Here is a 21,598-nt window from a genome sequence, read left to right as displayed (position 1 = left end):
TTCATTTTATGAAATAGTAAGATAACCATGATTCATGAGACGTCAGAAAGATCTGGGAATGCGTTTTATTTGATGGATTTATTGGACGGTTAGAGCGAATGGCTGGTCATCAGAAAAGCAAAGATTATTGTAAATTATTCAAAGAAAAAGTTGATTCTTTTCTGATTAGAAAATTTTCAGGACAAAATTTCACTTTTCAACAAGATAAGTGTTCAATTCATGTTCCCGAGAAACAAAACAAAGGGTGTTATGGTGAATTATTGACCAAAAAAGCTATTGTTGACTTATATATTCAAAGCTTAATAGCGAAAAATGTGATTTCCAGTTTATTTAAAATCTTAAAGCAAATATAATAATGAACATAACCATGGCATAACTAATAAGCGATAATATTATATTGAAATGTCAAGCAGAAAAGATTGTATTTTGAAAAACGCGCCCAATTGAACAGCGCTATCTACTGCCATTAAATAAATAAATAAATAATCTAAACTGGTTTACTTCATACCTTCAAAATATTTGCTTGTGTTGTTGAGTTATTATGAAATTTGGTGAAGTATTTAAAACACGGTCAACACAATTAGTTAACTACGAGCCAATGATGGAGGAAGGTGAGCTACTGAATGTCTATGTATTTTTATTGTGCCATTAGCAAAATAAGGTGTTTTAATTGAGGATCAGTTGCGTCTGTTTATTTGTCTGATATTGAATTTGACTGTACTTTGTGAGTCTGATAAAAGAGAGACAGAAAGAGAGACAGAGAAAGATAGAGAGAAAAATAGATGGTGAAAGAGAGGAAGAAAGAGGGTGAGCTTGGTTGAGTGAGAACTGAGCTGAGCTTCTCTGTTTCAATTTAGCACCGGTTTTGTTTAATTTAATTTCTTGCCTTTGTTGATTTACACTATTTTTCAATTGTTAATTGTTCATTGGAATTGTTTCTTATTTTCATTTAATTTATCATGGCTGATTTAGATGAAGCTCGCTCTGAAGCTACTTTCAGATACAAAATTGAAAATTTCAGTAAAATGCGAGACACTGTGCTCAGCCCCCCTACATATGTCCGTAATTTACCATGGTAAGTGTTTTTTATTTCACCATTTTACACCTTTGATTGTTATCCTTTTATCTAAACCCTTTACGTTGACTTGTTGTCTAACACATTTTGACCTTAAACAACGTTTCTTATTCAGTTTTTAAGGCATTACTGTAAATCTAACTGTATTGTGACTTGGCTATTAATTTAAACTCAGCAATGTCCCAATCAATCTTTTTTTCATTCTTTCACCTATTTCTTCTGTTATTTAATCTATATTTTATCTTTTTTAAAGGAAAATCATGGCCATGCCTCGCACTAATCAGTCCCAAGATCGTCAGCCAACAAAGAGTCTAGGATTTTTCTTACAATGCAATGGAGACTCAGATTCATCGTAATTATCATGTTTATTTCTTTCTTCACCTGACATTTTGTTTACTCTCCTTTTATCTTTCATCCATTTTTTTCTTGTACAATATTTTATCTCTTTACAATCACTAACCATTCTGTTTCCATATCATTTTCTCAAACAGAACTTGGTCATGTAATGCAACAGCTGAGCTACGATTATTAAATCAAAACGAAGATGGGGAACCCCTGACAAGAAGTAATGAATCCCTCTTTGCATATTTCTCCGTTTTTTAATCTTTTAATCCTTCAAATTCCATCTTTATCATTCTGTCCGACGACTATTCATGAATTATCCCTATTTAACCATAATTTGTAATTTTCTTATATCTTTTCTGTTACCTTTCACAGAGATCCAGCATGTTTTCTATAGTAAGGAAAACGATTGGGGTTTTAGTCATTTTGCTGCTTGGAATGTAAGCATAATTTGTGATTCTAATTAACTTTACTGCAACTTTTTGTCACACATGAGTAGCAAGATAAATTTATACACCTATTTCTAATGTTTCACCTTTTGCCTTTTAAACCGTTCAAAGGATATTCTTGATCCAGAAAAAGGATACTGCAAAGAAGATTCAATAATTTTGGAAGTTTGGGTTGCTGCCGATGCTCCTCACGGTGTCAGGTATGTTTATTGTCTCTATGATCGGTTTTTTGCTAGTTTGCATCATTAACATACTCTTCATCTCTTTCTTTTTTAGTTGGGACTCTAAAAAACACACTGGATATGTTGGACTTAAAAATCAGGGTGCAACTTGCTATATGAACTCGCTCCTTCAAACCCTTTTTTTTACAAATAAACTTAGGAAAGCAGTTTACCAAATGCCAACTGAAAGTGATGATTCCTCTAAAAGTGTTGCCCTTGCATTACAACGTGTTTTTTATGAGTTACAATTTTCTGATAAACCCGTGGGCACTAAAAAGCTAACCAAATCATTCGGATGGGAAACTCTAGACTCATTTATGCAACACGATGTTCAAGAATTGTGTAGAGTTCTTCTAGATAATATGGAAAGCAAAATGAAAGGAACTTGTGTTGAAGGAACCATACCTAAACTATTTGAGGGCAAAATGATCGTAAGTCTCGTCATTTGCTTTCTTTTCCATCTAACATCACATCATTTCATCTATCATCAAAGAACTAACTCTTACTATTTTTTGCGTGAAGTCTTTTATTAGGTGCAAGAATGTAGATTTTTCTTCTTCCCGCGTCGAACCTTTTTACGATATACAATTGAATGTCAAAGGAAAGAAAAATATCAAAGAATCCTTCAAAGACTATATCTCTGTCGAATTACTGGACGGCGAAAATAAGTATGACGCAGGTGAATATGGTCTCCAAGAGGCAGAAAAAGGCATTATATTTTCGTCATTTCCTCCTGTTCTTCATCTTCATCTTCTCCGTTTTCAATATGATCCAGTTACAGACACTAATATTAAAATAAATGATAGGTAGGTTATTCTCATACTATCGGTATTTTCAATCTAATTTAATAATTTACTATCTTTTTTTGTTGCATCACAGATTTGAATTTTACGAGAAAATTGACTTAAGCGAATATCTTCAAAAAGATGAGGACAGTCAAACCCCTAAGCATGCTCACTACACATTGCATGCTGTTTTAGTTCATTCTGGTGATAATCACGGAGGTCATTATGTTGTTTTTATTAATCCTAAAGGCGATGGTAAATGGTGTAAATTTGATGATGATGTAGTTTCCCGGTGTACTAAACAAGAAGCGATAGATCTCAATTTTGGTGGCAACGAGGATGATGTGACGGTCAAACATTGTACCAACGCTTATATGTTGGTCTACATTGCTGATGGTGAGCTAGATTATTCTTCTTCACTAGAAAATTTGATGTTTTCTATGCGATTTATTGATTTGTTTTCTTATTAATCATCTCCTATTAATATCTTTTTTCACCTTACAGACAGTGATGTTTTGGAACCTGTTACAGAGGAAGATATTCCTGAACAGCTTATTGAAAGGTTACAAGAAGAGAAACGTCAAGAAAATTTACGCAGAAAGGAAAGAAATGAAGCACACCTTTATATGAGTATTAATGCATACACAGAAGACAGCTTCATTGGACACAAAGGAAATGATCTATATGATCCTGAAAAATCTCTCTACAAAACATTTAAAATTAAAAAACAAGCAACTATTAAGGAAGCTTTAGCGACAATCGCTGAGCAAATGAAATATCCTGAAGCTGGGATCAGAATATGGCCAATAACTCAAAGAGCCAATGAAACTTCACGTCCCACTAATTTAGATATAGATGCTGATCCAACCAAACATATTTGCGAAATCGCAGAAAATAATAATCCATGGAACGTCTTTCTAGAAATGGTTGATCCAGATAGTGCAGCATTACCAAGCATCGACAAAGAAAGTATGTTGGTTATTGCAGTGTTTATTTTTTTACCTATCTCACTAAACTCTTTTTTATTTGCTCATATCTTTCTGTTTTTAGGTGACGTGCTTCTTTTCTTCAAAATGTACGATCCCAAGAACAAATTTATAACTTACTGTGGTTTAGCCCATTTACCTGCTACTACCAAGACTAAAGACATTATTCCTTTCTTGAATAAGAAAGCTGGTTTTCCACCTAACACTCCACTCGATTTATATGAGGTTCGTTGTTATTTGCTTAATTTAATATAATAAATTCATTAAACTTCATTGCTGGCTTATTTTTTCAGGAAGTTAAACCTAATATGGTTGAGCCAATTGAAGATTTAGACCAACCTCTTAACAAAGTGCTGGATGAACTTATGGATGGAGACATCATTGTTTTTCAGCGGTCAGATCTTAAATTAGGACCTGAATGTGAACTGCCCACTGTTGCCGACTACTTTAAAGATCTCTTTAATAGAGTTGAAGTTATTTTCTGTGATAAACAGCTTCAAAACGATCAGGGTATTGTTTTGGAGTTATCTCTGAAAATGAAATATGATCAAATAGCCACCGCGCTTGGCCAGAGATTAGGATGCGATCCATATTTAATACAGTTTTACAGGCCTCAAAGGTAAATTTATTGATAAATTTAACTCCCTTGTAACTTCCCTACTAAAATAACTTATTATCTTTACAGCTATCGAGATGGTCATTGTGGACCATTGAAATGTAATTATGAAGGTAACTTGCAGGAGATTTTAACTAACTATAAACCAAGACAGCCTAAAAAGTTATATTATCAATTAGTGAGTATCAGTTCAACTTTGAAATTTTCCCAATTTTCATTATAATTTTAATCTAACTATGAAATATTTTTTCACAGTTAACTATTCGCGTCAATGAGTTGGAAAATAAAAAGCCATTTAAATGTGTATGGGTCAACAACAAGCTTAAAGAAGAGGTAAATTTCATCTTTGACATTGTTGTCTTTATTTTTCTAATCAAATGCGTTATTTAATTCACAGAAAGAGCTTTTATTATATCCAAATAAAAATGGAACTGTTGCTGAACTACTGAGTGAAGCACGAAAACAAATTGAGCCCAGTGAAGATGGTAGCGGTCAACTTCGATTATTAGAAGTATCCAGTAACAGAATAACAACTACTCACGGCGAAGACATACAATTGGAATGTTTAAATCCAGTTGGTAATAAAATTTTTAGAATTGAAGAGATACCCAAGGATGAGCTGGTTAAAGAAAGTGGCGATTTTCTCATTCCTGTGGCACATTTTCAGAAGGAAGTTTATCACACATTTGGCACTCCATTTTTGCTTAAACTGAGAAATGTAAGTTATCAAGTGACTTTAATTTTGCTTTCTATTGATATATTTTTTTGCTAAATCTCTCAAATATCTGATCTTATTTTCAGGGCGAACCTTTCTCGGCTGTGAAAGAAAGAATTCAGAAAAAGTTAGATGTTCCTGACAAAGAATTCGAAAAAGTAAGTATTTATCATTTGTAAAAAGAAGTTATTACAGTTACAATTGAAATAATCTAATTGATTAATCTCTTTCTCTTTCTTATAGTTCAAATTTGCCATCATTCTAGGCTCCAAACCTCAGTATATACCTGAAGATAATGATTATATTGTTAGCAAAGATGATTTCCAAGTTCAATCAATTCAGAGTAAGATATTTATATTACTAAAACTTTTAATAGATAAATTTATGTTAATTTACCCTTTACTTTTCAGATACCCTCCAGACTGGACAAGCGGACAAATGGACTAAACCTTGGTTAGGTCTTGATCATGTCAATAAAGCCCCTAAAAGGTCGAGATATAATTATTTGGAAAAGGCTATCAAAATTCACAATTAAAAGGTCAATCAAACAGGCAAATGTCAAACAGAATTATATTCACTTGGTTTTTTAAGTCAAGTCAAGTCAAGTCTGAAATTTATAAATATAAAAATAACATCTTTGAATCGAGTCGTTATATCGGATAAATTATAAAAATAAACTGGATCCTGGCTTTCTCCAAATAAACCAAGTGATAAATGCTAACTTCGATCCCAATTCAATTCATTTCAGCTAAAATAATTGCTCGAAATCCACGTTACGAGAATTCATCTTCCTTTCTCCTCTTCTCTCTCCCGTGTTTTTTCCTCTTTTCTCTTTATTCTTCTTCTCTTTAACTCAAATTAAGAGAAGCTCACTCACAACCAAGTTCATTGGGTAATCATTAAAAAATGTTTTCTAGTAAAATATGTTCAATAAATTTAATCAACTTTCGACTTTTCTCGTATTTGGAGATCATCATTAGTTACAAGACAGTAGAAGTAAACAACCGCATTTAAATAAAATGACACTCATTAAGGTGGTAAATAGATCAATTGTCAGAAAATTATTCAGTTTAAGCAAATCATGCAGATAATCTGCACAAATTAGAAACAAGAAAAAAATGAATAAATCAGTTACAATGGTTATAAAAATTATTAACAGTTTATTTCTTAAAACATTGTAAATTATAATTTGTAAATGAAAAGACATCAACAAACTCAGTGAAAAAATCCTTAATGATCATGAAAGAGTGGAAGCAAATACTTAGTTTTCACAATTATAATTTGCATGGATTCCGGAGACGGAATTAGATCATTAAACGAAAAATGAAATACAGCAAGGTTGCTCAGTGTCTATCTATTTTGATATTATGATTGTAATTACCATAATTTGTACTGTACAATTACTTAATCGTCATCTTGGAAATGAGTTCTTGTGACAGTTTATGATAATTTCCAAGATCGACATTCTAAATGACCAGGAATAAAGAAGGAAAACAAATGGTGTTATTCACGTTCAAAAAGCAAAAGGGTAACCACCACTACCACCAGAGTTATCATTTGCCTTGATGATGGTGCTCTTGATTCTTGTAATGATAATATCGCAAACTTTTAAGTAAAAAGTTGATAAAGGAAAAAGTTAAGTGGAAAGAGATACTTTTCAATCGATAAGTAGTAACCATTTCCAAAATATTTGTGACTTGTATGGGTAATTGTAGTTAGTTTGACTTTTTCTTACAATACTGATCTTGTTCCGTAAGGAAGAGTTGAGGAAAGTTTAGATGCTGAGAAATACAAATAACTCAGAATTTAAGATAATCAGTCTTTGCTTTAAGTCCAATAATAAGAAAGTTACTGTTTATAATTGGTTGTCATTTTTTGATAGCTTTCTCTCCATCCTTGGGCAAGCAGACTTGTAGACATGCGAGTGCAGATTATCATTGGTAAAATAGACAGACGATAATGTACTGACGAAAAGAATCAATAGGTTGTGAAAAGGTAGAGAGAAAAGCAAAAAGCTACAGCAACAGAGTATTTACTTCATTCTTTAAAACTGAATCAACCATTGTTAATATGATGTGATCAATCCCAGGATTGATATTGACTGGAGTAACCTGTATTCAATCCTGTTCTTTCATTAGCGGATGAGCCTGGTGGAGGCATTGCTATGGGTGTTTGATTGTTTCTGGAATCTCCCCATGGATCTGAAGCTGGATCCCATGGTTGTCCAGTTGATTGACCGGCTCCTGATCTTGGTTGCTTGTTAATCACCGGTTTGGTAGCATCGCTATCAGTTTCAAATTCCTCCTGTAAAATTAGAAATTATAAATGTATATCAATAATAAGTTACTGATGAAATTTGCTAGGCAAAGATGATTAGATTTTTCGACCAAATAATAACTCATCAAACTACATCGAACATGCAATATGATGTCAGTAGATACAATTGAATTAAAAATCAAGCGAAAAATATGATTCATGATACACTATGATAGACTTACTCTTTTAGTGTGTTCTAGTTTTACTTCATCTTGATCCCCCTGATTTTCAAAAAGTTAGTCCAAATAGGGTAGGAAAAAACAATGAATAATTTTAAAGGTGTTTCAATTTTGGTCAGAATGGATTCATGGTAATCGTGCGTGGAAATGGGTATTACAAATTAAATCCATGCAATCATAGCGAAACAATAACGTAAATTTTTTTAAAAAAAATTGAAAAGAAAAGAAAAATAAGAAAACATTGCAATATTAATTAGATCAAAAGTTGGTTAGGTTCACCTTAGAATGTCATTCATGTAAATAGAAATCGTTTGGACGATAAGATCAAATTACTTAAATTCTAATAGAACTAATTTGAAATAAAATAAAAAATATTGTAATTACCTTAAGATTAGAATAATCACCAGCATCTTCTGGAGGTGGTTTTGGTTTATATCTGTGAAGGTAATTGTTTATTTTAGGGTAAGTAGGTAAATGAAGGGAGAAAAACGGAGGATAGAGAAAAAGAAGCCTTGTTAGTATCGATTTGTTGGTCAATGATAAAATTAGGCATGGAGGGTCTTGAACTGGAGATCATTAAATGATTAAAAAGTAACAAGGTAACAACGTACTTTCCACAACAAAAGTTGAAGCAACAGAAGCAACAGCAGCAACAGCAGCAGCACGTCAAAATACTGGTGACTGCAATTAAAGCTTTACACCACCCAGATGATAGCATATAATATGTGTGTACATATTCCTCTCCAACTTGTTGTGCAACATAGAGTCCAAGAGAACCATAATTATCGTAAATATTTCTTTTAGTTAGATCACTTAAAACTCGATGAGCATGGTTAATATCTTTAAATTTCTCAGCAGCTTCTGGATTATCAGGATTCTTATCTGGATGGTATTTCAAAGCCAACTGTGGCCATCATAGCACGCAAGACAATGATATAACATACAATGGAATCATGATGATCACCATAATGATATTGGAGTGGATCAAAAATAAAATAACAAAAGAAAGAAACGTTATTAGTAAGAATTTTTGAAAGAAGTCGTCCACAAATATGAAACCCACAGAACTGGGCATTGATTACCAAATAAATTATTAATGATGATTATAGTTCTTACCTTTCTATAAGCTTTCTTTATTTCTTCTGGTGTTGCTGTTTTAGGCACACCTAGGGCAATGTATAAAGAATCTCCAGAGGTCCTGAGAAGAGTAAAAAGATGATTAAAAATTAAAAAGGTTGAAAGAAAAAATACCGATTCAGATTTTCAAAAGCATGAATACTGTCATCGGTAATGTCAGAAACTGGACTCAAAGGTTAAGAGTATGCTTGGTTTAAACTTTAAAGTAAAGAAGACTGTAATGTTCATGGTATAGATTTAAAAGCACTTACGAGAGACGTCTTTGTGATATATCATTCATATTGTAGAATAGAGTAACACGAATTTGATAATTAACTCAACTAGGACACAAGGAATCAATTAATAATAAATACTAGAAGATACAAAAAAATCAAATAAAATTCACTAGAATTGGAGAAGTATGAAATATGGTGTGGAGGTCTGCTCAGACTCTACATCAATGGTTGAGTTGAACGATAGCAATAAAAATATCGATAGTTATATGTTCTCCTTACCACTTATTACACAAAGGGAAGGTTACTAAGGAGAAAAGGGAAGAAAAATATGAGAATAGTAATTATTTTGTCCAATGATTTGTCGCGATTTAGCGCTATAATAGTTAAACGACGTACCTTTAATAGAAATAAATAACTTTAATTCGTCAAAAACATGCAGTCGCCACAAAAAGAGTTAAGATTTAATAGAAGATTGACAATTTTGTTAGTCATTAACTTCACTACCTTACAACCGGTATCAAGCTTAAAGCGCCAAAAGATTTATTTTTAAAAATGCTATGAACTTATCATATACAGGGAATTTTAGCTATTTTTACCGACGTTAAACTCTTATTTCCTGTGAATGAGCCAGAGAGTTACAAAAAAGTTGTATGCAAATTTCGCGAATACTTAGGTGCTATATTTCATGGTCAAGATCATTTAAGGTCATTACATAAACACTTGGTCAGTTATTGGCATTTCAATTCACATTTCAGTCTTAAGCAGAACAATTGTTATAAAATCGTCAAACTTGACAACTGTTTATTTCTTGAAAAATTGTAAATTATGAATTGATAAGAAGTTTAACAAAATCAGTGAAAAAATCTTTAATGATCATGAAAAGATGAAAGTACATCTTAATTTTCACAATTACAATTTGTACGGGTTCCAGAAAAGTCAATAGATGATAAAAAGACTGTTATAATTCACAATTTATGACAATGTATGGTGATTGAATAGTTTTGGGATAATCACAGATGCGATTGGCATTGAAAGAACATAGTGCGATAAATGGATGAAATTAGAATAAAATCAATCAAGAAAATATATAATAATGTAAAAATTCATCATTACCATCATCTACCTTGCGTTCAGGGACGAACTTGGAAACGAACGATGTTTCGGACAATGGATTGAGAAATTTTCTTCATTCATATCACAACCTAGAATTAATTAAAAATGGAATTTGTCAATATAATTAACCATTAATTGATTAAGTGTTTAACTTAAAAATTTAGCCAATTTTACAAACCTTTCTCTTTCGCACACAGAAAATGATATCTTGGTGAACAGCCCTTATGGAGACAGCCAAGAGAAGCTCCTTTTAATTTGCACTCACAACAAACCTGAAAAAGTTTATTTAAGGTATTAAACTTGTAATTTGACCGAGAATTAGCATGAAGCTTGGATTATCTTACGTTTTCATAGCAATCTTTAATAACTTCTTCAATATTCCTAATTCTATGTCCAACCAGAAAAACACCATTAGACCAAACTAAGCAATCTTCATGAAACCAAACTTCACGTTGGTTTACTTGATTATTTACAGCACTATTGTTTTCCACTGGAATATAATATGGACCGAAAAGATCACCCATCGCCTTATAATGAGGTCTCTGTTGACAAAATATACAAATCCAACTCGAATCTTTAAGAATGGACTCTGAATCCGTTGATACAGAATGTTTTTTGGTAGCAGACATGTTCAATGAATTTTTTGGTAGATGATTTCCAACTCCATAATGGTTTTGACCACTAATAGAGAGATTACGATTGCATGCACTGGACCCTCTTTTAGCGCCGTCTTTGTCATCGTCGAGTTTCTTGGTTGCATTTACAATTGTATAAGTTAATTTTGATCCTCCTTTAGCTTTCGCTACATGAACATATGGGCCGGTCAACTTTTTCTTCCTATTTGTTTGGTTACCGCTCATTGTACTATTAACTGGTGCATTTGGCATGTTTATATCACACAAGAACGTATAAGATTGGATATAACACTGAAATAATAAACCTAATAATAATCAAGAGATTGCAATAAAGATGAGAAAAAAAATCCGATTCACTTAATGATATTCTTGATATTTAAGTACGCGATATATATCGATATATTCTGTTCGATTATATCGAAAAAGATTTTCTCTTTCTTTCTCTCTTTCTCGATAGTCAGCAAAGAGCATAAATCCATTACATTTGTATTACTCTTCAATTATCCAGTTTCCAATGCTTAATTGGATGATGATTCTAATTCACAATTAAGTAACTTTTAGACTATCTGTTCATTCAATAATTGATAAAAATTCTTCTTTATTCTTCTCTTGAACTCCAATTACGAGAAGCTAAATCACAACCAAGTTAATCGGGTAATCATTAAAAAAAAACAAAAAATATAGCAAAATATGTTAAATAATTTAATCATCCTTTCGATTTTTCTCGTATTTGTCAAATGTCGAACTATTTACGTAAAATTATAAAAAAATTTACAGATCAGCATTAGTATTATGATATTTACAGACTTATTCTGTTTCTTTAATCAAGCTGTCCATTTCAAACAGCGAGTATCTCTATGTGTTTGAAGGCAAGTGACACAACAATATCTCATACCACATGCTACACAAGTATAATTAGCGTTGAAACCGCAAACACAGCAAAAATGTCTTTTAGTTACTATAAAAATGACTTTATCATTGACTGTCACTTTTCCTGGAGCTGGTGCAACAGCAGTGGTATAACTTGGCGGAGGCATCTTAGAGTCTTCCTCTAAAAGAGATGCTATAGTAACTTGACGTGATTTGTGATAATGATGAGAATGAGATCCTGGTCTACGTCCTGGTCCGCTGTTAACATTAGATGAGCCCAATTTGATGGCTTGGTCTTCAAACTTTGGAGCTTTTTTATGCATCACAAGGTTTGCATGAGGATCTTCATGAAAGTTATCCTTTTCCAATTTATCAAGCATTTGACGATGTCTACGGCTACGAGCTGCATCATCAAGAACTCGGTATTGAGATCGATATTGTGAGATATGTGCACCAGATCCTCTTTTAGAGCCGTCTTTGTCATCGTCCAGTTTCTTGGCTGCATTTGAAATTGAATAAGTTAATTTTGATCCTCCTTTACCCTTCGCTACATGAACATATGGACCAGTCAACTTTTTCTTCATATTTGTTTGGTTAACACTCATTGTATTATTAGCTGGTGCATTTGGCATATTCTGATCACTAATGAAAGAGTAAGATTGTAAACAAAGTTCAATACAAAAATAAACCGGTTAATAATAAAGATTGAAGTAAAGATGAGAAATAAAAAAAATCGGTTTTACTTATTGTTATTTTTGGTAAGTCATAAGAAATCCTCGCCGGCTCACTTCTCTTCTCATCAGCCACAGCTAGTTTCGGCGCGCGCCGAGTGACTTATTGAAAAAACTTAATATTTAAGGGTTAAATTTAACAATTAACTTTGTTATTCACTTAATTGAAAGAGAATAGCAATTCCATAGGCTTAACAAACGGAAGTCTCGTCTTGATTTCAGTTTTCCTGAATTCAATGATCATGTCAATGTCAGCAATCCAATTTCATGTTTACGATACATTACTGATTCCCAAATGATCTCTGAGTTGTTGTTCAGTTGTGTTGAGTCGAGAAAAAATTGTTCATAATTACATGATCTTAATATAATTGACTAGGCTGTTTAATAAATTTAATTGTTAGATTTAACCCTTAAATATTAAGTTTTTTTCAATTAGCCACTAGGCGCGCGCCGAAACTAGCTGTGGCTAATAAGAAGAGAAGTGAGGACTTCTTTGACTTACCAATCTTTCATCTGATGTGATCCAATGCTTTTCTAATTATAGTAGTTTTTACACTTTTTCTGAGTTTTCGCGTGTTTCATCAAGAAAATAGTTACGTCTATCTTAAATTAAATCAAACTTTGAAGTCGGGATTTCACATTATCGATGAGACAAACTTTAAATCTGTTGAGTAATGTCCGTTTGGTCATTCTTGGTCCACCTGGGTCTGGCAAGGGTACAATAAGCCAAAGAATTGTATCAAACTTCAATTTATCTTATATCTCTTGTGGTGATGTTTTGCGTAATAAGATTGCCGCAGGAACAGGTTAGTAATAATATTTTTCGCAGAAATGAGTCTTTAATTAACAATATCTTAATGTCAAATTACCAATTTTTTCACTGTCAAAATCGATTTCAACTTATTCTTAAGCACTTTCATTCGTATCTTTTTCTTATCTCTCATTTTCTAGATGAAGGTAAAATTGCCGCTTCCTACATTGCTCGTGGTGATCTAGTCCCTAACGAGCTGGTCACCAAATTGATGGTTGATGTCATTAATGGTGAATTTAAAGGCTGTTCATGGTTAATGGATGGTTTTCCGAGGACTTTACGACAAGCACAATCTTTATTAGAGCGTACCACATTGAGCAAGGTTATCAATCTCAATGTACCAGATGATGAGATAATTAACCGTATAAAGCATAGGTGGATTCATCTGAGCTCTGGCCGTATTTATAATTTAGAATATAACCCACCCAAAGTGCCTTTTAAAGATGACTTTTCTGGTGAAGATTTGATACAGAGAGAAGATGATAAGCCCGAGGCCGTAAAACAGCGACTTGACACTTACAATGCATCCACATTGCCTGTTCTTGATTTTTTCGGGTAAATATTGTAGTAGTTTGTTAATCCTGTTAGACTTCATTGTAATTACCGAGAGTTTATCTTATCTAATCTTCAAGATAAGAAAATCACGTAGTCATTTTTTTTCTTGATACATTACTTTTGCAACCAGCTTGGACCAGCTGCATTGAACTCTTGCTTTGCTGTTATGACAATTTTATTAGCACTATTTCCTCTTTTACCCATAATGTATTAATTTTCAATGTTTTTCTTCCTCTTCTCTTTTACATATCCAGGAAAAAAGGACTTCTCATCGAATTCACTGGAAGAGAATCTAATGTAATTTATCCCAAGATTCATCAATACTTAAAGGATTATCTTGACATGAAATGAGACAATTCAACGAATTAAAGTTCCTTTGGCCAATCAAAAAATTTTTTAAGAGATAAAAACCGATTCAATCAAATTTGTTTGTATTAACCATCATTTCTGGTTATAATGAAAATTAATTTTAAAAATTAGTATGAAAGTGCAAAGATTCCTTCCAAAAAGCAGTAAAATTTCGTTTTAAATTATTTGTAAGAATTTTATTTTTTTTAAACTAAACATTACAACTCGTTTAATAATCTATTTTGCGGTTATTTTTCAGCTTGTGCTTTCCCTCTAAATAACTATTCAAGACTTTACCAATTCCTCATAGCAACCAAATTGATGTGTGCTTGAATCAGTAGCGGAAATATAAAATGTACTTATTTTAGTGTATCAAATGATAGTGTTAATGTAATCAACGTTATAAATTGTATAAAATTCCATTATGTTAAATTTGGCAGAGTAAAATTGAGAGAAACCCAGTTTGAAATGTTAAATCTAGGCTTTGGATCAATTCTCAGCTCAAATCCTCACTCAAAGAGTACGGGATCAAACTACGATATACATGTATAAATCGATTTAGTGTGTTCGATAATATCAGTATCGAGTCGATCTCTACACATTTCTTTCTCGATGGCCGTTTTCCGTTTGAAATTTATAGAAATACAAATTAAAATTTTTAATAAGTGTACATAATTTTTGTTCATGCATCCGATTCATCTGTTGTAGGCAAAAGTTTTCATATCTCAACAATACATGCTTTGTCCAAACAAATATCCGAGTCGAGAAAGGACTTTATACTTATTTGAAGTTTCTACTGCAAATATGAAACAAAGTAAATAAACTAACGGAAACAAAACGAAAAAGTTTCTGATCAACAAAATAAAGTTATATTCGTTCCTTGTAATTCACCAATAATATTTCAAGTAAATATGGTGAAAACGAATTTTTTAAAATTGTTCCAAATGCTTTAAGTTATTTTGCTCCATCTTCAATAGCCAAGCACGAAAATGAATTTTCAATTACATAACGTTTGCGACATATGTAGAGCAGTTGGCATAAGTTCGAAAGCTGCTCCTTTCAAATTGGCACCACGTAAATTGGCTTCGTGCAAGTCGGAGCAGCTAAGGTCACAATTTTCTAAATCAGCGCCTGCAAGACATGCACCTCGTAGGTCACAATTTTTCAAGTTAGCGTTCTTCAAGGTAGCCACCCTTAAATTAACTCCAGCCATTGAACTTCCTTCTAGAATTGCTCCCTTCAAATTGACACCTTCCATGTTTGTTCGCTTACCAAGCGGATCTTCCATGTGAGCGGCTCTTAAACTGGCTCTTTCTAAATTGGCACACACCTAAAATGAGAAAATTAGATCTGTAAATTAACAGTCCTCATAATTGACAAATATAATGACAAAATCTTTCAATTTACCATTTTCACACCGAAAAGTATTACTCCTTCCATGTTGCTAGCAGAAAGATCACATCTCTCAAGGCAGCAATAACTTAAATTGGCTCCTTGAAGACCTGCTCCACGAAGATTTGCAAATTTGAAATTAATGTGCCTTAAATCCAATTTAGATAGATCAGCACCAGCTAAGTTAACCCCCTGAAATCTCAATTCAGAATTAAAAGAAGTACTTATTAATGCATTGATGACATCTCTACGAGTTAAGGGGAGACTATTCACATCAGGCGCTGGATCATCTTCAGAGGCAACCATAGCTTCTAAAATGGGTATCAAAGAAGCAATACCATAAAATTTGGCCTCTTCTAAAATACCCTGAGGGTTTACATTTTTATCCAAGATTAATTGACCATGTCTTAGATATCCAAGTATTGGTTCAAAGTAGATAGGACTTCGATCTATTAGATAAGCACCGGTAGAATCACGGGGACTGGGTTGTATCAATGAAGTATCATTGGAAAACATTCTAGACAGCATTGAGTTAGGTTCTTTGCTGATGAGAGTTTGCTTTGTTGTACAGAAAATTTTTCCACCAACATTAAGGCTAATCCATTCAGATGAGGCTGAATGTGATCCTGAGGTTGATGGTAAAGGTAAGAGTAAAGGTGTAGATGGACAATTGACTCCTCTGTTTCTCTGATATTGTTGATGAGTAGGAGTCATCAATGATTGGTCAGACACCGGTAAAAAAGGCTCACCACTGGAAACATAGAGTATATCATCATCCCGAATTAATTTAATATCATCTATCTCTCCACCCTGTGGTGTGAATATTTTTTTCGCTGAAATGTTGAGCTTGATGGAAGCATCCTTTAATAAATCTTCCAATGAATGCGTGACTAGTATAACCTAAAATATAAAAAAACGAGAAATGACAATTTTAATAACACAGAACAGTAACTCTTTGATAACAGCACATAATTATTAGTTTACAGTTGTTTGCACTGACAGATAGCTGTAAAAACTGACCTTTCCATCAAATTTGGTACCATTTCTAAAGATGATAACACGTTTCATTTTGTCTCAGTTTTAATCAGAGTATTTGACTGGAACAATGTGGGATACACGAGAATAGACTTTACATTCCAGAAATTGACGATTTAATACATATGATTTTGTTTGTCACACCAAAAGTAAGATTGAAGATAGAAACAATAATCATTTATCAGCCATAATTTATTTCGCTATCATTTTCATTCATTCACCAAGAAACAGAGAATGAAAATGTTCAAATAGCGTAGGGAAAATTAATCACCGAATGATGACTCAAGTATTATAATCAAAGCTGAATCACAAGAATAATTTTGACATTCTCGCTATTTTCACACAATTGATAGTGAAAATAGGCTTTGTTTACATATTAATTTGCCATAGATGTAGCCAAGCAATTTATCTAGCATTGACTAACAATAGAGTTGTTGATTGGCTGTAGCACAGATGTATTTTAACCAAACATACGACCAAAGTGTCAATGTGTCTGAAAAATATTTTCAGTTTTGATAAATGAACAACTTTCAAGTAAACAACACTATTGACGTGGAGCCAATGTTATTCTGCTCAAAATGTCACTCAGGATAATAACAAATTGATGAACTAGTAATCCAATCCTAAGTTGATGATTTTACAAGATTCAAAATATATGGATTATCTAAACAAAGCAACAAGAAAGAAACACGTAAGTCAGTTTTAATAATTGGAGATGACAAGTCATCAAACATGACAAACAATCAGTCAAATATCATGAAGACTAACAGTGAAATTTTGAACAGTGAAATAATTTTCAAAGACCATAAAAGTTTGAAAGAACCTACCTGTTCAAATCCATGCACATTATAATTGAGGATTAATTAGACAACATTAAAGATGATAAATTATAGCGATGGAGTCATGGAGAATGGTGGATAAAATGATGCAAATCATGAGTTTTTTTATCATCAGAGATGAAATTGAAATGTTGGGTATAATGTAACAGATGGATGATATTATGAATAATAAAGAAAATGAAGAAGAAAGAAAAAATGGAAGATGGAAAGAGAAAGAGAGGGATGAGAGTCTGAAGGAAAAGTGGCAGCAGGAAATACGAGCTAAGAAATATAAAAGAATGATAATAACATCATCTTGTTTTCCTCCTCTTTTCTCTTGGTCACTCTCTTTCCATTCATTACTTTGCCATCATCCGCATCCTCATCATTATCATCATCTACCTCTCATTGAGGTGGGACGAACTTCGGTCAAATCTGGTTTGGTAGTAAAGAGACCAACCTTAGAACGGATGGTTCACTTTGTCCACAGTTAACACAATTAGTTTTTGATCAAGATGGTGGTAGTTTCTTAACCGTTCAAAACAACCTTGAATCTTCACAATAAAACTAAACTTGTTTTCTTCTCCTTTCTCTTTCTCTTTATCTCTCTCCCCTTCTCATCTCATTTTCATCTTAATTATTCTAATGTTCACCATGATTGTTAGAATGTGAAAACACCAAAAAACTGATTCATTTAAGCCTAGTTAACAGAAACCAAACACCTTCTGTGCCATTCCTTTTCACATGAACATTTGATTGTAGTCTGGCTTTCAATTATCAGTGATGGTAAATCAAAAATATAATTTCCATCATGTAATCAATTTTTTTGGATAATTTATATTAAAGAAAGAAAAATGTTTCGAAAATTTTCTGGAATTTATATTACTAATTGTATGGGTCAAAAGACTTGATCGGTTGCATTCAAATTGTCAGAAAATTAGTATCATTTTTATCAACCTGATTTATCCCGGAAAAACCAATGCACACTAATTATCTATCAATTTTGTTTCAATTATTCGCAATGATTTCGCTAAAAATATTCACTTTGTGTTGCTCTGATAATCAACCGCGCCAAGACAATAAAACTGGTTTTCATTGCTCCCAAGTAAACAATGTAAAACAATGTCGGCTGTAAACTCTTTGATAACTTTTTTCGCAAACCCAGTGTCCATCATTGGCTCCTCTTTAATAATTCAACTGGCAAGTGTATTTTGGGCCAATACTCAGTATCAAAGTTATTCTCAGAATACCGAGAATGGCCGTGAAGAGTTTGACTACATCATTATCGGTGGAGGAACAGCTGGAGCTGTGGTTGCTTCCAGATTGTCAGAAAACCCTGCATTGTCCATTCTAGTGTTGGAGGCCGGTGGAAGTGAATCGTTTATCACGGAAATTCCTTGTTTTTGGGTTCTTTGGAGAGGGTCATCATTGAACAACCAATACAAAACAGAGCCCCAATCAGTTGGTTGTCAGGCTTACCAAGAAAACCGTTGCCGACTTGATTCTGGTCGAGGTCTTGGTGGCTCATCGGCAATAAATGGCATGGTTTATGTTAGAGGTCATCCAGATGATTATAACGATTGGTCTTCATTAGGTATCAATGGTTGGTCATTTGATGAGTTGATTCCATATTTCCTTAAATCTGAAAGTTTCCAGCGTATGAATCGAGTATCCGAACAATTTCACAATACAACTGGTCCTTTGCCAATCGACTATGGGTCATTTGTTCACCCAACTAACTGGGCCTTCTTCAAAACTCTTCAAAATCTTGGTTATTCTATCGATGATTATAATAGCGACCAACAATTGGTTTTTGATCGTGTCCAGACTACAACTAAACAAGGAGTCCGTTGGTCTACTCATAAAGCTTTCCTTTCACAATCTAAACTTTCCAGTTCACCCAAACTGAAGGTAAGAACACATTCACCAGTTCAAAAGATAATATTTGATAAAAATAAAAGGGCAATCGGAGTTGAATATAAAGACATCTCTGGAAGATTATTGCACTCTTATGCATCAAAAGAGATAATCCTATCAGCTGGTTCTTTTGGCTCGCCTCATTTACTTTTATTATCTGGTGTTGGTCCAAAAGGTCATGTTGAATCTTTTGATATACCAAATATTGTTGATAGACCAGGAGTCGGGTCAAATCTTCGAGACCATGTTTATGGTTTATTAAGCTACACGACCAACTTGACAACTGTTACAGACCCAGCATCGACATTAAATCTACCAAACTACTTTTCATTTACTCGTGGCCATGGACCATTAACCTCTGGAGGGGGCATTGCTTTAGGAAATATTAAAACTGAGCCAAAAATATCGGTACTTTCCTCGAAACCAGACATACAACTAGTCTTTGCTGGAACCAGCCCATCGTCATTACCAGATTCCAATTTCTGGACAAACGTATTTGGATTGAAGGAGGGTATTTATGAGAGTTACTTCCAACCATACGTTGGTCGTGAAACCTTAACAGCTTATGTTTGCTTATTGCATCCTGAGTCTGTGGGTTCACTTCGTTTATCATCACGAAATCCAATGGATAAGCCTTTAGTTAATCCAAATTATTTTGATAGCACAAAAGACATAAAAACTTTGGTTGAAGGCATAAAAGTGGCTCACAAAATAATGTCTAGTCCTTTGATGAAATCATTAGGAGTACAACTATTTGATTCCAAGTTTCCTGGTTGCGAGCAATACCAATTGGCCAGTGACGATTATTGGTCTTGTTATGTCAAACAATTCACTGTAAAAGGTGACCATTATGTTGGAACTTGTAGGATGGGTAATCAATCTGATTCATTGGCTGTTGTTGATGATCAATTGAGAGTAATAGGAGTGGAAGGTTTAAGGGTAGTCGATGCATCAGTTATGCCTAGGATAACATCTGGTAATACAATGGCGCCAACCATAATGATTGCTGAAAAAGCTTCCGATTTAATAAGACAATCAGCCAAAAAATAATTAATTAAATTAAACATTTTAATAGTGAAAAAATTAACTCATATTTATTAATATTAATCAAAACCATTTCATTAAAATTACTCCAATTTCAATCACTTTTTCGTCTGACCTTTCTTAGATTTTAAAGTTACACTGTTGACCGTAGTGAAACCAATATTAAGATCAAAGCTTGATTAACATCTTTGCTATGCTCATTAATTAATTATGTCTTATTGTGTTCATATTCATCATTAAATACATTGTCTTTCCAGTAACCTTCATTTGTTTATTACCTTGAGTAAAGTTAACTGATCCGTTTATCATTCAAAGATATAGTGTGAAAAATGACCCAAACTATTGATTTTAAATGTTGTTCAACCGAAACAAATTATCAATTCATTCAGTTGGAAGAAAACAGTAGAAAATTGAAACTTCTTAATTTCTATGTTAATCAACGGTAGATTTTTCAATCAAATTATGTGCTTTTATCATAAATTGCATTGTGATCAACTTTCTGATTTGCATCCATGAAAAAATTTCAGTCATACTGAAAGCTCACTTTCTTGAAGCGCAAAATTGACTTGAATTGATTGCAATGGTTTGATGATTTCAATCATTTTGCAATTTGCATCGATTAAGCTGATAATTAACATGATTAGGAGTACAGATTAATCGGATTGTTCAAATGGCATCTTTTATTAACGTTCAAGAGTAATAAAAATGTCCCTTAGGTGATAAAACCATTTCTCAGCTGTTAATGTCTTTTTTGTTTCAAACAAATCAATTACCAGCCAAGGATTTTTAGTTTCAAATAAAATCGCCTCTGCAATGATAATAACATCTAGTTGAGACAAATTAAATTTATAAATTGTGTCCTCAATTTGAAATCATTCTGGAGTTCTGGATCGTATCTTCGAGTTTATTGCGATCAAAGAAAGTATAAATATGAGAATCTGAATTTTTTTTTCTTGATTAAATTAATGTGTAGTTTAAACATACCAATTGAAATTAAACATTGAAAGTAACAAAATATCGGGCGTTTCTTTAATTTCTCATGAACTGTTCATGATATAGACCTCAGATTCGAACCATTGTAATGGACTGAAACTGTGAAAACTTGCCATTTGAAGTTGAGAATAGCATTCATTTTGTTTGCTTTTTTGTGCAATGTATTTGTTTCTGTCATTTTCAGTCCATAACAATAGGTCTGAATATAATTAAAATTGGAATAAAAATTCTGCAATGATAAAAACATCTAGTTGATGCTAATTAAATAAATCGTGTCTTGAATCTGTAATCATTCTGGAG

The 21,598-nt window shown here is 32.9% G+C and overlaps 7 protein-coding genes across 10 annotated transcripts; 3 read left to right on the top strand and 4 right to left on the bottom strand.

The window, feature by feature from the left end:
- Positions 1 to 513: 513 nt before the first annotated feature.
- Positions 514 to 6,151, top strand: LOC107362577 (ubiquitin C-terminal hydrolase 7). Its single transcript, XM_015929669.3, has 18 exons — positions 514 to 611; positions 973 to 1,075; positions 1,329 to 1,427; positions 1,567 to 1,640; positions 1,793 to 1,857; positions 1,978 to 2,066; positions 2,143 to 2,518; positions 2,610 to 2,893; positions 2,967 to 3,268; positions 3,377 to 3,841; positions 3,923 to 4,083; positions 4,152 to 4,477; positions 4,544 to 4,652; positions 4,730 to 4,807; positions 4,872 to 5,192; positions 5,276 to 5,347; positions 5,433 to 5,532; positions 5,600 to 6,151. Exons 1-18 carry the CDS (start codon positions 542 to 544, stop codon positions 5,722 to 5,724), a joined length of 3,219 nt encoding a protein of 1,072 aa, XP_015785155.1. The 5' UTR covers positions 514 to 541; the 3' UTR covers positions 5,725 to 6,151.
- A 178-nt stretch (positions 6,152 to 6,329) lies between these two features.
- On the bottom strand, positions 6,330 to 9,545 carry LOC107362578 (dnaJ homolog subfamily C member 5). Of its 3 annotated transcripts, XM_025160863.2 has the most exons (8): positions 9,433 to 9,545; positions 9,316 to 9,340; positions 9,073 to 9,173; positions 8,801 to 8,882; positions 8,296 to 8,588; positions 8,069 to 8,120; positions 7,688 to 7,726; positions 6,330 to 7,493 (listed from the first exon to the last, which is right to left on the bottom strand). In XM_025160863.2, exons 3-8 carry the CDS (start codon positions 9,099 to 9,101, stop codon positions 7,269 to 7,271), a joined length of 720 nt encoding a protein of 239 aa, XP_025016631.1. In that variant the 5' UTR covers positions 9,102 to 9,173; positions 9,316 to 9,340; positions 9,433 to 9,545; the 3' UTR covers positions 6,330 to 7,268. The 3 variants fall into 3 exon arrangements, with proteins under 3 accessions (XP_025016631.1, XP_089122162.1, XP_025016632.1); XM_089266036.1 differs by lacking the exons at positions 9,316 to 9,340; positions 9,433 to 9,545 and having other exon boundaries at positions 9,073 to 9,252; XM_025160864.2 differs by lacking the exons at positions 7,688 to 7,726; positions 9,316 to 9,340; positions 9,433 to 9,545 and having other exon boundaries at positions 9,073 to 9,252.
- Positions 9,546 to 9,887: 342 nt separating this feature from the next.
- Positions 9,888 to 11,142, bottom strand: LOC107362233 (uncharacterized protein CG5098). 2 transcript variants are annotated; one of them, XM_015929248.3, is made up of 4 exons: positions 10,494 to 11,142; positions 10,328 to 10,421; positions 10,150 to 10,238; positions 9,888 to 9,991 (listed from the first exon to the last, which is right to left on the bottom strand). In XM_015929248.3, the coding sequence occupies exons 1-3, from the start codon at positions 11,034 to 11,036 to the stop codon at positions 10,156 to 10,158; spliced, it is 720 nt and encodes a 239-aa protein (XP_015784734.1). In that variant the 5' UTR covers positions 11,037 to 11,142; the 3' UTR covers positions 9,888 to 9,991; positions 10,150 to 10,155. The 2 variants fall into 2 exon arrangements, with proteins under 2 accessions (XP_015784734.1, XP_015784733.1); XM_015929247.3 differs by having other exon boundaries at positions 9,888 to 10,238.
- A 323-nt stretch (positions 11,143 to 11,465) lies between these two features.
- Positions 11,466 to 12,765, bottom strand: LOC107362548 (zinc finger HIT domain-containing protein 1). Its single transcript, XM_015929641.3, has one exon. The coding sequence runs from the start codon at positions 12,284 to 12,286 to the stop codon at positions 11,609 to 11,611; it is 678 nt and encodes a 225-aa protein (XP_015785127.1). The 5' UTR covers positions 12,287 to 12,765; the 3' UTR covers positions 11,466 to 11,608.
- A 133-nt stretch (positions 12,766 to 12,898) lies between these two features.
- Ak3 (Adenylate kinase 3) lies at positions 12,899 to 14,284 on the top strand. The gene is made up of 3 exons (XM_015929642.2): positions 12,899 to 13,191; positions 13,337 to 13,751; positions 14,006 to 14,284. The coding sequence occupies exons 1-3, from the start codon at positions 13,032 to 13,034 to the stop codon at positions 14,100 to 14,102; spliced, it is 672 nt and encodes a 223-aa protein (XP_015785128.1). The 5' UTR covers positions 12,899 to 13,031; the 3' UTR covers positions 14,103 to 14,284.
- Positions 14,285 to 14,742: 458 nt separating this feature from the next.
- Positions 14,743 to 17,598, bottom strand: LOC107362545 (BTB/POZ domain-containing protein KCTD9). Its single transcript, XM_015929637.2, has 4 exons — positions 17,354 to 17,598; positions 16,512 to 17,190; positions 15,507 to 16,391; positions 14,743 to 15,429 (listed from the first exon to the last, which is right to left on the bottom strand). Exons 2-4 carry the CDS (start codon positions 16,557 to 16,559, stop codon positions 15,097 to 15,099), a joined length of 1,266 nt encoding a protein of 421 aa, XP_015785123.1. The 5' UTR covers positions 16,560 to 17,190; positions 17,354 to 17,598; the 3' UTR covers positions 14,743 to 15,096.
- LOC107362194 (glucose dehydrogenase [FAD, quinone]-like) lies at positions 17,079 to 21,597 on the top strand. The gene is made up of 2 exons (XM_089265896.1): positions 17,079 to 17,217; positions 17,792 to 21,597. The coding sequence occupies exon 2, from the start codon at positions 18,467 to 18,469 to the stop codon at positions 20,309 to 20,311; it is 1,845 nt and encodes a 614-aa protein (XP_089122022.1). The 5' UTR covers positions 17,079 to 17,217; positions 17,792 to 18,466; the 3' UTR covers positions 20,312 to 21,597.
- Position 21,598: the final 1 nt, after the last annotated feature.

Source organism: Tetranychus urticae, chromosome 1 (assembly GCF_039701765.1).
Source record: "Tetranychus urticae isolate SD_2017Ah chromosome 1, NJAU_TeUrti_SD_1.0, whole genome shotgun sequence".
Taxonomy (NCBI): Eukaryota; Metazoa; Arthropoda; class Arachnida; order Trombidiformes; family Tetranychidae; genus Tetranychus; species Tetranychus urticae.
The sequence above is the reverse complement of the archived record's forward strand: the minus strand, read 5'-3'. Positions and strand labels throughout refer to the sequence as shown.

Bases quoted from the DNA above. Each gene is read 5' to 3' on its own strand.
- LOC107362577 (XM_015929669.3), top strand. From the start codon at position 542: ATGAAATTTGGTGAAGTATTTAAAACACGGTCAACACAATTAGTTAAC. The intron at 1,858-1,977 runs GTAAGCATAATT...AACCGTTCAAAG, and splicing joins GTCATTTTGCTGCTTGGAAT to GATATTCTTGATCCAGAAAA. The intron at 3,269-3,376 runs GTGAGCTAGATT...TTCACCTTACAG, and splicing joins GTTGGTCTACATTGCTGATG to ACAGTGATGTTTTGGAACCT.
- LOC107362578 (XM_025160863.2), bottom strand. From the start codon at position 9,101: ATGAATGATATATCACAAAGACGTCTCTC. The intron at 8,589-8,800 runs GTAAGAACTATA...TGATGGCCACAG, and splicing joins TAAAGAAAGCTTATAGAAAG to TTGGCTTTGAAATACCATCC. The intron at 7,727-8,068 runs GTAATTACAATA...TTTGAAAATCAG, and splicing joins GTGATTATTCTAATCTTAAG to GGGGATCAAGATGAAGTAAA.
- LOC107362233 (XM_015929247.3), bottom strand. From the start codon at position 11,036: ATGCCAAATGCACCAGTTAATAGTACAATGAGCGGTAACCAAACAAAT. The intron at 10,422-10,493 runs GTAAGATAATCC...AAACTTTTTCAG, and splicing joins TTAAAGATTGCTATGAAAAC to GTTTGTTGTGAGTGCAAATT. The intron at 10,239-10,327 runs GTTTGTAAAATT...AATTAATTCTAG, and splicing joins TCTGTGTGCGAAAGAGAAAG to GTTGTGATATGAATGAAGAA.
- LOC107362548 (XM_015929641.3), bottom strand. From the start codon at position 12,286: ATGCCAAATGCACCAGCTAATAATACAATGAGTGTTAACCAAACAAAT.
- Ak3 (XM_015929642.2), top strand. From the start codon at position 13,032: ATGAGACAAACTTTAAATCTGTTGAGTAATGTCCGTTTGGTCATTCTT. The intron at 13,192-13,336 runs GTTAGTAATAAT...CTCATTTTCTAG, and splicing joins TAAGATTGCCGCAGGAACAG to ATGAAGGTAAAATTGCCGCT. The intron at 13,752-14,005 runs GTAAATATTGTA...TTACATATCCAG, and splicing joins CCTGTTCTTGATTTTTTCGG to GAAAAAAGGACTTCTCATCG.
- LOC107362545 (XM_015929637.2), bottom strand. From the start codon at position 16,559: ATGAAACGTGTTATCATCTTTAGAAATGGTACCAAATTTGATGGAAAG. The intron at 16,392-16,511 runs GTCAGTTTTTAC...TTTATATTTTAG, and splicing joins GTACCAAATTTGATGGAAAG to GTTATACTAGTCACGCATTC. The intron at 15,430-15,506 runs GTAAATTGAAAG...TTCTCATTTTAG, and splicing joins TACTTTTCGGTGTGAAAATG to GTGTGTGCCAATTTAGAAAG.
- LOC107362194 (XM_089265896.1), top strand. From the start codon at position 18,467: ATGTCGGCTGTAAACTCTTTGATAACTTTTTTCGCAAACCCAGTGTCC.